General features: G+C 52.8%; 2 protein-coding genes across 2 annotated transcripts; both read left to right on the plus strand.

Annotated features, from left to right (window-relative positions):
- The first annotated feature begins 6,080 nt into the window (after nt 1-6,080).
- On the plus strand, nt 6,081-7,827 carry LOC124678425 (BTB/POZ and MATH domain-containing protein 2-like). The gene is made up of 2 exons (XM_047214319.1): nt 6,081-6,226; nt 6,384-7,827. Exon 2 carries the CDS (start codon nt 6,650-6,652, stop codon nt 7,739-7,741), a length of 1,092 nt encoding a protein of 363 aa, XP_047070275.1. The 5' UTR covers nt 6,081-6,226; nt 6,384-6,649; the 3' UTR covers nt 7,742-7,827.
- Nucleotides 7,828-8,532: 705 nt separating this feature from the next.
- LOC124671306 (BTB/POZ and MATH domain-containing protein 1-like) lies at nt 8,533-11,607 on the plus strand. Its single transcript, XM_047207697.1, has 2 exons — nt 8,533-9,487; nt 11,486-11,607. The coding sequence occupies exons 1-2, from the start codon at nt 8,533-8,535 to the stop codon at nt 11,605-11,607; spliced, it is 1,077 nt and encodes a 358-aa protein (XP_047063653.1).
- The last annotated feature ends 287 nt before the right edge of the window (nt 11,608-11,894 follow it).

Genomic DNA, 11,894 nt, shown 5'->3' on the forward strand with positions numbered 1-11,894 from the left:
CATTGGAGTAGTGACCCACAACTCCACATTCATAGCATTTGATGGTGGACTTGTCCTTGGGGTTGACGGGAACGGTGTTGCTTCCAGTCATTGGGGCCGTATTGGGGTTGTTGTTGTTGCCGTTGGGGTGGTTGTTGTTGTTGGTGCGGTTGCCGTTGTTATTGTTGTTATTGGTGTTGTTGTTGTTGTTGCGGTTGTTGTTGTTTGGGCGGTATGTCTGAGCAGGGGGCTTGTTGTATCTATCCATGCATGCCAGCCATATGAAGAACTTCACCCTTGGCGGCGCCTAGGATTTCCAATTCATACTTTATGATCCTGAAGTGATGCCCCCCCTGGAAGAGGGTGTCATAGCAGGAACGGGCACTGTATCGGCCATCCGTCATCTAGCGCCACACCATCCTATCCTGCTCTGTTGAAAGATGCACATCACGCAGCCTACCCCATAGCTGCACGTACTGCCAGAGTGCGAGTGCACTTGGCGCGCCAGCTATGTCAGGGATCCTGGCTCGATCGATTAGCGCTTCTCGGACCGTACGCGCCTTCCTGTGGCGTTTAGGTCCTAGCGCGTAAACCTCCGGCGCCATCTCCTTAATGGACCTGCCATCCAGCCATTTGTCCTCCCAAAAGAGAGCGGACTCTCCATCGCCAACCTCCATCATGGTGGAGGCCGTGAAGACATCGAGCTCCATCTTTGAGAACTGTTATCAAGCCCACGCCATGGACGCGCGGGGTCTGTACGCATCCTCCAGATCCAGCGCACCCTCAGACTGGTCGCAGTGCGTGCCAAGTCAGGGATCCCGAGAGCCCCCAGCCGCAGCGGCCGACATACCCTGGACCAGTTGACATGGCAGTGCCCGCCATTGGCCTCTGCCCTGCCAGCCCACAAGAAGCTGCGCAAAATCTTGTTCACCTGCTTCAACGTCTTCTTGTCTAGACCCAACACCATCAGGTGGTGTAGAGGGATCGCCGCGAGGACCGCGCGAATCAGCGCCAAACGCCCTTCCCTAGGCATCATGGAAGTCCGCCAGGTAGGGAGTTTGTCAGCCAACCGGTCTACCAGGGGTTGAAAGGATGTAATCGACAACCTCCTGATAGAGAGCGGGATGCCGAGGTACTGCACCGGGAACTGCGCTAGCTGGCATTCCATGAGCCCAGCGGCGCCAGCAGCCTCCTCCTCTGAGCATCCAATGGGGAAGACCGAGCACTTGGCGAAGTTGGTGTGCAACCCCGATGCCTGCCCAAAGAGCTCCAGAATGCCGCGACAGCGCACAATTCCGTCTCATCTGGGTGGCAGAAGATCACCACATCGTCCGCGTACAGCGATATTGATGTCACCAGGTCACGCTGAGCCAACCGTCTGAGGACACCCAACTCTATGGCCTTATCCAACAACCTATTAAGCGAGTTCATCATAAGGACGAACAACGATGGCGACAGGGGTTCACCCTGTCTCAGGCCCCTCCTATGCGAGATGGGGGGCCTGGCTCGCCATTGAGCAACACCCTGGTGCTTTCCGTGGATAGCAGAATGGAGACCAGCTTGCGGAACCTGGGGCTGAACCCCATCTTGCGAAGGACCTCCATAAGGAATCCCCACGAGGCAGAGTCGAACGCCTGAGCTATGTCCAGCTTGAGCATCACCCGCGGCTCCTTTCTCCCGTGCAAGAACTTAGCTATCTGTTGGACCAACATAAAGTTGTCATGGATGCACCGCTTGCGAATGAACGCACATTGGTTACGATCCACCAGCGAATCCATCCTGGGGGCTAGCCGTGTAACCAAAGTCTTAGCCACCAGCTTGGAGAAGATGTTGATAAGGCTAATCGTCCTATAATCACCCAGCGCCACCACGTCCGGGCGCTTAGGCAGCAGGATCATCAGTGCCTGATTTAGGCCTTGAAACCCGCGCCCACACATCGTGAACAACTTTTCGAAGGCTGCCATGAAATCACCCTTGACCACGTTCCAACATTATTTCTGCAGGAACTTGGCCGTGAAGCCGTCGGGGCCTGGCGCCATGTCCGGCGGCAGACGCCTAATCAACTCCCAGATCTCGTCCTCAGTGAACGCAGCCTCCAGCTCGGAAAGATCCTCTTAGTGGGTGCCCAGAAAATCCAAGTCCAGCGAGTGCACCCGGTCCACCGAGGTACCTAGCAGACCCTCAAAGTGCGTGAAGGTCGCTTCAGCCATGGCCGCATGGTTCGAGATAACCGCGCCATCCACTTGCATGGATCACATTCTTCTGTCGCCTATAGGCCGCATGTTTGTGGAAGAAAGATGTGTTGGCGTCGCCCTCCCGCAGCCACGCAATCTTGGCCCTCTGGCGAGCCATAGTGCATTCAAGGGAGGCTAGACCCAAGTAGGCGTGCTTGAGGTGGGCCCGGAGTCGACGTTCGTCCTGAGACAGTTTTCGGGATTCCATGGCGATATCCAGCCTCAGCACAACCTCCCGCGCTATCATCAGCTGCAGCTTGACACACCCCACCTTCTTATCGCTCCAGCTCATCAGGTTACGCGCCGTACACTTCATCTTAGCGGTGAGCCACCGGAAAGGGTCCGGGTCTCCATCCACCACAACCCAGCTGTTTTGCACCACCTCACTGAACCCATCCAACCTCAGCCAGAAACGCTCGAACTGGAACCTTTTCCGCCCTGCTGATTTTGTAGTACAATCCAACATGAGGGGGCAGTGATCCGCCACGACCGTCGCCAAGCAGCGCAACATGCAGCTACCGATCATCTCCTCCCAGGCGACCGTGGTGAACACCCGATCTAGCCGAACAAGAGTGGGCGTGTCCCTCTCGTTTGACCACGTGTAACGGCGCCCATGGAGATAGATCTCTTTGAGCTTGCAGTCGTTCAGGAAGCGGCTAAATCTACCCATCATCCTGCGGTTCAGGTTCCCATTGTTCTTGTCCTCATCGCAGTATATCATGTTAAAGTCCCCGCAGAGAGCCCAGGGCCCTGGTGTATCCCGCGGATGTCGCGAAGCTCTGCGAGGAAGACGATCTTATCAGCCTCAGCCTGTGGGCCGTAGACGCACGTCAACCACCACCAAGGGCCACCACCAATGGGGAACACCCTAGCCGTGACACTATGGTCTCCGTAGGCTTTCAAAGTATTTGAATAAGGCCTTTTTTCTTACAGATCACCTTGCTTCATCAATTACTGCCCTGCCATTCGATCCATGGATATCAGAACATGTATATGGGCGGCTAAATGGTTTTGTTCTTCTATTAAGGAATCCGCTAGTTGTATGCACATTCAGAAAATATGCACAGCAGTAGGATTTCTTTATCCCAGGTGTGGCTGGATTTTGCTATATGAAAGCTCATGGATTCTGCAATTTGTAAGTCTGCTATATGAAGGCTCATGTGATTTGAGAATGAGAATTATATTTTGTTATGAGATTTGAATTTCTTCCAACATTTTGGGTATGTGCTTGAAGTGTGTGGAGTGTGCCACAAATATGCCACAATGCTGATGCTAGCGTTGATCAAAGATCACATTGAATGAAACGACTTTTAGATACAATACCAAGATACAGTGCATTGGGGCAACGGTATCTAAATAAGAATTTATCAAACTAAGATATGGGTTAAGATACGATGCATTGTGACTGCCCTGGCACGTATAATGGGATGATGTCAGCCTTTCCTTAGAGATGCCACATCAGATTTTTACTTAGTTGAAGGAGAGAGAATAAAGAGAAAGAAGGTTGTCTTCCCTTAGACAAGGGATCATCTTTTAGAAAATAAGGAAAAACTATTTTCTCCGTTGTATCACATATGTCTTCCCTTAGCAACAAATTTCCTACCAAAATTTAATTATTCATATTAATTGCTAGAGATGGCTGTAAGAGATAATGCATTATATGACTTATATCAAATGCCTTCTCTAGCTGATGTGATGGGGTAAGGAAAGGCATGCCTTCTCTACCATTGTACATGCCTTTAGCACCTAAAAGTAGGCCCCATTTCATTGTAATCATTACACCATTGTGAAGAACTTGTTGTGCCAAACTACACAATTCTCGTTGAAACCTTTGGATCTGTGGTAAATTAGTGTAAATATCACTAACACATAATCAACGAACTTTGAGATGCTTCTTTACTTCACTTATATTGTCCGTTGGTTGTGCAACGTTGAAGGTGCACATTGTAACGAAAATGCAGGGTTCATCCATCCGGTAATGGGTGGAGAGGCTGATGTGTGGATTTTGTGGCCCGCCAAGGGTTATCCATATATGTAGTCGATTAACACCATGTCTATGCAATAGATACATGCATAAGTTTTATGTTGTCGTCGCTAGAACTACTCGACAGATTGACAGGTTTAAGAGCATCCCCAGCCGTCTCGGGAGGTCCATTTTTCCAGCGGCGAGCCCATAGTCGCCTGCTGACGCTCACCCACCGCGTTTATAGCGATGGTGCAGTCGCCGGGAAGGGAAACCATCGGAGTGGCCTTGACGCATTGAACCGCCGTAATGGTCCGCAAAGTGGTCTGGAGAGCACAAACGCCTCGTCGGGAACCGTCGCAGTGGCCTCGACGCGAGAACCGCCGTAATGGAGCATGAACTCCGCGGAAGAGCAACTGCCGCTCTCTTCGTCGATAGACCTACATATACGGTCTCCGACGGCCAAAGCCATTCATCTCTTCTCTCCTCACCATCCTCTGTCACCATGAGCGATCTCTCTTGGCCATCGGACACCGACAGCGAAGGGAAATCGCCTGGATGGCGCCATTGGTGGGACCGAGCTGCATCGTCCAGCAGCGACGATTCCCCGCCGCCGGCCAGCGAGGTGGAATGGGATGACGAAGAGGAGGAGGACGAAGAGGCCGAGGAGCAGGCCGAGGAAGAGGTTGAGGAGGAGGAGGAGAAGGAGGAGGAGGAGGAAGAGGCTGAGGACACGGCGGCCCGGGCGAAGGCGAAGGCGAAGGCGCAACCAACGAGCACCTTCGACGACGAGGATGACTCAACTTCCTCCGACACTCGAAGGACACCGGCTCTTCGGAGGAGGTGTCGAGCCGGAAGCGTCACCACCAGGACGATGAGGCGGGGCCATCTAGGAAGAAGAAGTAGTTTAAGTTTGTTTTAAAGTTTTTATATGTAATTTTTATGGTTATTCGAAGTTTTATATGTAATTTGTCTATGTTGCACCACTTAGTTTGTTCAAAGCTTTCGTTCGACGAGGGTATTGCTGTAGAATTACAAATTTCCCTCCAAACCCACGCGTGCCGGAAGACGAGGGTATTGCCGTAGAACCCAAGCCTTTGTCGCCGACAGTTCGGGGCCACCAGACGATTCCCGCGCTTTTCTCTCGTCCGGAGTCCCCGAGCGCTCCCGTGGACCCGGGGATGGCCTGAGTTCAAAGGCCTAATCCGGGGGAAACAAGGAGCCGGGGCGACTGGGCCGTTTTCGTCCATCCGGATGAAAAAAAGGCGGCATGGGGCCCTTCCCGGGGAGACAGCTGGAGATGCTCTAAGCACCCCATGGTGAGTTGCCCCTGGTTTAAGAAGGGAGCTTTATAGCACACCATGGTTCTAAGGCTGGTCATAGTGGAGAGTAACTTAGACTAGTAACATATGCCATTTATTATGTTGTAGACTCATCTTGCCTTGAGGTGTGTGATGTTATGGTAACACAGCTAGTTACCACCTCACTCTCTTTTTCTTCATTTATTAGCATGCCATGTCACCAAAATGCTTTGGGATGTGTGATGCTACTAGCTATGTTACTCTCACTATGAGCAGTCTAAGTTGTTTGATATTTTCTCAAGTGGAAGTCACTTATTTGTATGGACTAATAAAACAAAAAAGAATTCCGAAGCATCTTTTTTTTTTTTTGCCAAAGAAGTCCTTTTTTTAAATTTCCATACAGCCATTAATCTTAAGAAAAAAATCGAAGCCCACTGGGCTCTGTAACGAGACTACTTTCTCATCATGGGCGGGTTGGTTTCACTCTCAGTTAGCCTGTATTCGTAACCCTAAAAAAAGTTAGCCTGTATTCGTCGAGGGACGGCGGCGGCTGGTTTTTCCTCCCATACGAATCCACCACTCAGCGTGCAGGTCCGAGTTCTCTTTCTGCGAGGTGGCCTTCGTGCGTGCCTTCTCCGTCGCGCCCTCGCATATCCTCCCTTCCTCGGCGCGCCGCTTCCAGCTCCGTCCCCTTTTCCATCAACGTGTACCGCTGCGGAGCTGCCTATTCGCCGCCTTGAAGCATCAAGGTGGGTTGCCTTGGTTCAGATCTTTTTTTTCTCCTCGATTTTTTTAGGTCAGATTGAAATTTGGGGCGTGTCTCGTTGAGGACCCATCCTCACCGATTGGAAGCTGCCGATGTAGTAGTGATTGTAAGTTACTGATCTACTAGCTCGTTTTTGTCAGGTTGGAAGTTGAATTTTGTCAGGGGAAGTTCTGTGTACTCTGCAAGCCTGTAGCAGCAGCAGCACCCATTGCATCTCTCTTCACCAGGACCAACGAATCTACCTCTGTACTTCACCATGTATAACACCCGGTTGATTACTTGTAGCAGCAAACAGCGCAATCATATCAGACTTGCATACTCCTTAAAGTGATCGTGGACAGGCGCACGGCACGCACCGTATCAAACCTTCAACACCCGTCGTTGTTTCTCTTTTGTTCTTTGCCCCATGGCCAGCAACTCCAGCCCTGTAGTCCCTAACCATGTCCAGCTCCTACCTGAGATGTCGTCCATATGCTTTACAGAGAGCTTCACTGCCACCCACAATTTCAAGCTGGTGAATTATCCGATGCTTGATGGCATGGGTGTTGGCAAGTGTGTCAGGTCCTGTGAATTCAGTGTCGGTGGCTACAAGTGGGCTATCACGTTCTACCCAGATGGCAGCGACGAGGTCAACTGTGCTAGTAGCGCCTCAGCATTTTTGCTATGTGTCAGCCAGGTGAAGGAGGATGTGAGAACCAAGTTCAGCTTGAACATGTTGGGGGTAGATGGCAAAGTACAGGTAACCAACCTCGGTGTGCTAGATCATACTTTTACACCGGCAACATTTGATTGGGGCTATCAAAAATTCGTTGACAAATCAAAGCTGAAACCATCATTGAACGTGGAAAGTGGATACTTGATACGATGTGTTCTCACCGTGATGAAAGAACCTCGAACGGAGGTTAAGAGGAACCGTTTCAATGTACCACAGCCGAATCTGCAAGATCACCTCCAGCAGATGTGGAAGGATGGGCAAGGAGCGGACCTGACATTTAGTGTGGGTGGTCAAATGTTCAATGCCCACAGATATTTGTTGGCTGCTCGGTCTCCTGTTTTCAAGGCACAATTATTTGGCCCAATGAAGGCGAAGGCAACACAGACACAGAGCATCAAGATTGACGACATGGAGCCGTCAATATTCGAGGACCTTCTTCATTTTGTGTACACTGATTCTTTGCCAGAGGACGAGCACTACAAGGAAGGCAGGATGGCAAAATTTCAGCACTTGCTAGTCGCCGCAGATCGATATGGACTAGAGAGATTAAGGCTGCTTTGTGAAAGCAAGCTATGGGAGGGCATAGATGTGGAGACGGTTGCAACAACATTGGTTTTAGCAGAGCAACACCATTGCAATGATCTCAAAGAAGCTTGTGTTGAGTTTATGGCTCCACGGAATGTGCTACAAGTTGTCATGGCAACCGATGGATTCAAACATTTGGTAGAAAGCTGTCCTATGGTCATGAAGGAGTTATTGGACATGGTTTCCCGTAGTGGCTAGTCTTGGTCAGAGGTCAAATTATCATCCGCCCAACTAATTATGCAGAGCTAAACTAATTATGCAGATCTAAATTTCAATGATGTTCGGTTATCTACATTTTTGGCTTGCCTGTGATATTGTGAGGATTGGTGCCCAGTCAATGCTATTTTTTGTGCGTAACTCTTATTTGTCAAAAATGTTGTCCCAGTTCTCTATTTTCCAAAGGAGTGTGTGGATCGTTCATTGGCAGTATAAAACTATAAATTCTAAGATAATAGGCTGTAGACTGACCATTTTTCTGTTTTCAGTTCATTTAGATTTTTTTCGTATAATTGAATTCCTTGTGATACGCACAATACACGGTATTGAAGTAGTTAAATTGACTAAAACTTCAATAACAAACATTATGGAAAATTTGAACGACTTATTCAAACTGTACAATTGTGTAAAATTGCAAGTTCAGATTTATTCTATCTTCAGAATAATCAAACATATGTCAAAACTTAGGCATAAAGGTGAGGTATTTCAAGCAAAGCAATCGCATCTCTCGTCATCTTCGTAGAGTGTACTGGATCAATACTCCCTTTGTCATGAACAATATTATTTCAAGGCGTCCAGATAACCCACATAACTGTGATAATCTTTGCCCGATCTGTGTCAAAGAACATCGGATCACATAGGAGATCCCTCGTCCAAGTGGCTGGATGAAGCTGTGGCATCTTCAGTTCAAGCCAAGTCCGAGCTTCAGTCCAGAGTTTGTTTGCATGCATCAAATCTTCCTTTGAGGCGCACGTAAGTCGTGATCTTGTGCCATGGGCAACAGCGCACTTTTTCATGGCCGGATCCGATCGGAGACGTCGTCGACATGCTCCACGGAGACCGTCACCGCGGCCCACAATTTTGAGGTGCGCGACTACCCGCTGCTCCAGGGCGTCGGCGTCAGCAATGCTGTCAGCTCCAGCGTGTTCAGGGTCGGCGGCTACGACTGGAAGATCGAGTTCTACCCTAATGGCCTGGCGAATGGCAAATCAAGTTATGCAGGCTGCTTCCTGAATTGCGTCAGCCCGGCGAACGACGTGAGGGCACTGTTCTCGTTAAACATGCTGAAGAAATCGGACGGCGAGGAACAAGTAACCCACTACGATGGTGTACAGCACACTTTTCCTCCTGGAGGCACTGCTTGGGGCTACCGCAAATTCGTCCCCAAGTGGAAGCTTATATCTCTGTTGGATGTCAACAATGGCTGCTTCACGATAAGATGCGTTGTCACGGTCATACATCAGCCTCGCACGGTGCGCAGGAGGAAGCTGATCTTGGCGACGCAGCCAACTCTGCGGGAGAGTCTCGAGCACATGCTCAAGGCCGGAGAAGGAGCAGATGTGACATTCGGTGTCGGTGACCAGCTGTTCAATGCCCATAGATGTGTACTGGCTGCACGCTCTCCGGTTTTTAAGGCGGAGCTCATCGGACCGATGAAGGAGGCAGCGACACGGTGCATCAAGGTCGACGACATGGAGCCCGAGACCTTGGAGGCGCTTCTGCACTTCATATACACGGACGATATGCTAGATGACGACGACGATGAAGAAAAAACTGACAGACTGCAGCACTTGCTAGTTGCCGCGGACAGGTACGGAGTGGATAGGTTAAGGGCCATCTGCGAAGAGAAACTATATGAGGGCATTGCTGTGGAGACGGTTGCCACCACATTGCTTTTGGCGGAGCAACAACACTGCAAGGATCTTAAGGAAGCTTGTATCGAGTTTACGAGAGCATCTCCACTCGTCCCCCCGAACAGGCCCCCGGCGAGCGTTTTTTCCATCCGGACGGCGTAATTCGGCCCAGTCGCGTCCCCGGTTCCTCGTTTTCGTCCGGATTTGGGCCTAAATTCATCCGGCGATCCCACGACATCCCCGGCCCCCGGGAGCGCTCGGGGACTCCGGACGAAACGAAAGCGCGCGAAACGGCGAGGAAACTTCCCGCGCGTCTGGTGGCCCCAACTTGTCGGCGAGAGAAACCGATCGTCGTCCTCATCGCATCGTCTTCCGCGCGTTGTAAAAGCCTACCGCCGGTCTGCATTCGCCGGCCACGCGGCGAGTTAATGTCGTCGTCTTCCGCGCACGCATCGTCTTCCGCGCGCACTAAAGGCTGCCGCCGGTCAGCTCGCCGCGGACGCGTCGCAATCCACGCGGCATTTAATCCCCGCGCCGGCCCACGCCTATATACGCCGGTCCGCTCGCCGCGAGGCGTGCCCCGTGCTCCACTCTCCCTCCACTCTCCCTCTACTCTCAAGATGGCGTTCTACGACGACGACGGCGCAGCCAACAACGGCTCCCCCGCCGGTCGCTCCACGCGTGGGAGGGGCACCTCCTCCACCAGGCGGGGTACCCCTGCCCGCCGGACACGAGGCCTCCCGGAGGCGGCTGGCGGCTAAGTGCTGGCGGCGTTCCGATCCCGCCGCCGCCGCGGGGCCATGCCCTCGACGTCGCCATCGAGGAGGCGAGGATGACGATGACCGACGAGGAGCGCGCCGACCCGCGCCACCACCCCGACAACTACACGCGGTGGAACTCCTACTTCCTCCGGCGGTGGGAGCGGGAGCCGGCGGCCTACGACGGCCCGCCGCCTCCGCCTGCGCGCAACAACGCCGCGGGCCGCCGACGGTGGTGGAGCGCGCCGGAAAGGACGTTGGCGATCGTCCTCGCGCACATCGAGGGCGGCAACTTCCCGGTGCTCACGATGCCCCCTCTATCGGCATCGAGGGCATCGGCGAGCCGCCGTCGGGGAAGCGTCTGGCAGCCACGGCGCATGGCTGCCAGCTCGTCGTCTTCCGGATCGGCGTCAAGGTCATCCTTGGCGCCGGTGAAGAGGAGGAGGCGACGTCGCCTTCGACGCCGGTGCGCGTCAAGAAGGAGCCGGCGTCTCCGCCGGCGACCGAAGGGCGCAGCAGCGGCGCCCTCGTCATCCGAGAACAGCCTTCCGCGCCGCGAGCGGCCGGAAGAAGACGAAGAAAGAGGCCGCCGCAAGCCAGCTCGCCGAGGAGGAGGCGAAGCGCGCGGAGGATGCCGCGATGGCGGAGGCGATCGCCAGGTCGCTGCACGACATGGAGGAGGAGAAGCGCGCGGACGACGCCGCACTGGACTGGGCCAGGCGCGACTGGGAGCGCGAGGAGGCGGAGCAGCATCGGCGGCTGCTGGACCTGGCCGCCGCACGCCAACTCGCCGCCCGCGCCGCTCCAACCGCCAACGACGATGTCGCGCGGTACCGCCGTCTGCGACACCTCCATCCGGCGTCGCTGTCCCCGTCGTCGACCTCGAGTCCTCCGACGACGACCGGTACAAGCCATCCCCGGGGTGGGGAGACGCCGGCCGGGGCAGCAGCAGCCCGGGCCGCGCAGCCGAAGGCCAACGACGACGGCTCCGACGACGACGGCGGCGACTACACGGTGTTCTACCGCCATTTCGGCATGTAGAGCGCCGTGTTTTAAAATTAGCGTTTGAATTCCCCTAGCCGAATTCGAAATATAGTCGAGTCGGCCTCTATGTATGAACTCCTCCCGTAATGTAATAAATATCATTAAATTTAGTCTATATTCACCCGTTTTTAGCCGTAGTTTGTTAAGTTTCCGTTTTTTAAATTCGCATCGTCGACTTCGCCTGGGCACGCGGCTGGGAAACTACTACTCCCCACGCCAAATCTTCCTCCAATCCGGACGAAAATTTCGACGGATTTGGGCGTGGGGAGCGCCAACGAGTGGGGATGCTCTGACTTCACGGGACATGCTAGGGGCTGTCATGGCCACCAATGGATTCAAGCAACTTGTGGCAAACTGTCCTTTGCTCATGGAGGATATACTAAAGGAGGTGTCTGGAGCGCCTAGAGTGTGAGGTGACTAGCTAGTTTCACTGGGAATACATATTATGTGGTCACGCGTACCGACCATGCTAGATTTTAGCCGTATAACCTGAAGGCTCAATTAAATGTACTACTGCCTATCTTTGTATACCCTGCTCATTCAGTTATATAGGTGTGTCTGCAGTTTCAGCTAAATTCAGAGTTAGCGTAAGGACTAGTTTAGTGGTTTGTTTCCGTTCGTTTTGCAACTACCGTGACCGAGTTTGTATGCTACACGATCACTCGTGGGATGGCACGGAATCCAATGGATCGTGGAGAT

The sequence above is a fragment of the Lolium rigidum genome, chromosome 7 (assembly GCF_022539505.1).
Source record: "Lolium rigidum isolate FL_2022 chromosome 7, APGP_CSIRO_Lrig_0.1, whole genome shotgun sequence".
Classification (NCBI taxonomy): Eukaryota; Viridiplantae; Streptophyta; class Magnoliopsida; order Poales; family Poaceae; genus Lolium; species Lolium rigidum.

Bases quoted from the DNA above. Each gene is read 5' to 3' on its own strand.
- LOC124678425 (XM_047214319.1), top strand. From the start codon at position 6,650: ATGGCCAGCAACTCCAGCCCTGTAGTCCCTAACCATGTCCAGCTCCTA.
- LOC124671306 (XM_047207697.1), top strand. From the start codon at position 8,533: ATGGGCAACAGCGCACTTTTTCATGGCCGGATCCGATCGGAGACGTCG. The intron at 9,488-11,485 runs CGAGAGCATCTC...GTGGGGATGCTC, and splicing joins GGAAGCTTGTATCGAGTTTA to TGACTTCACGGGACATGCTA.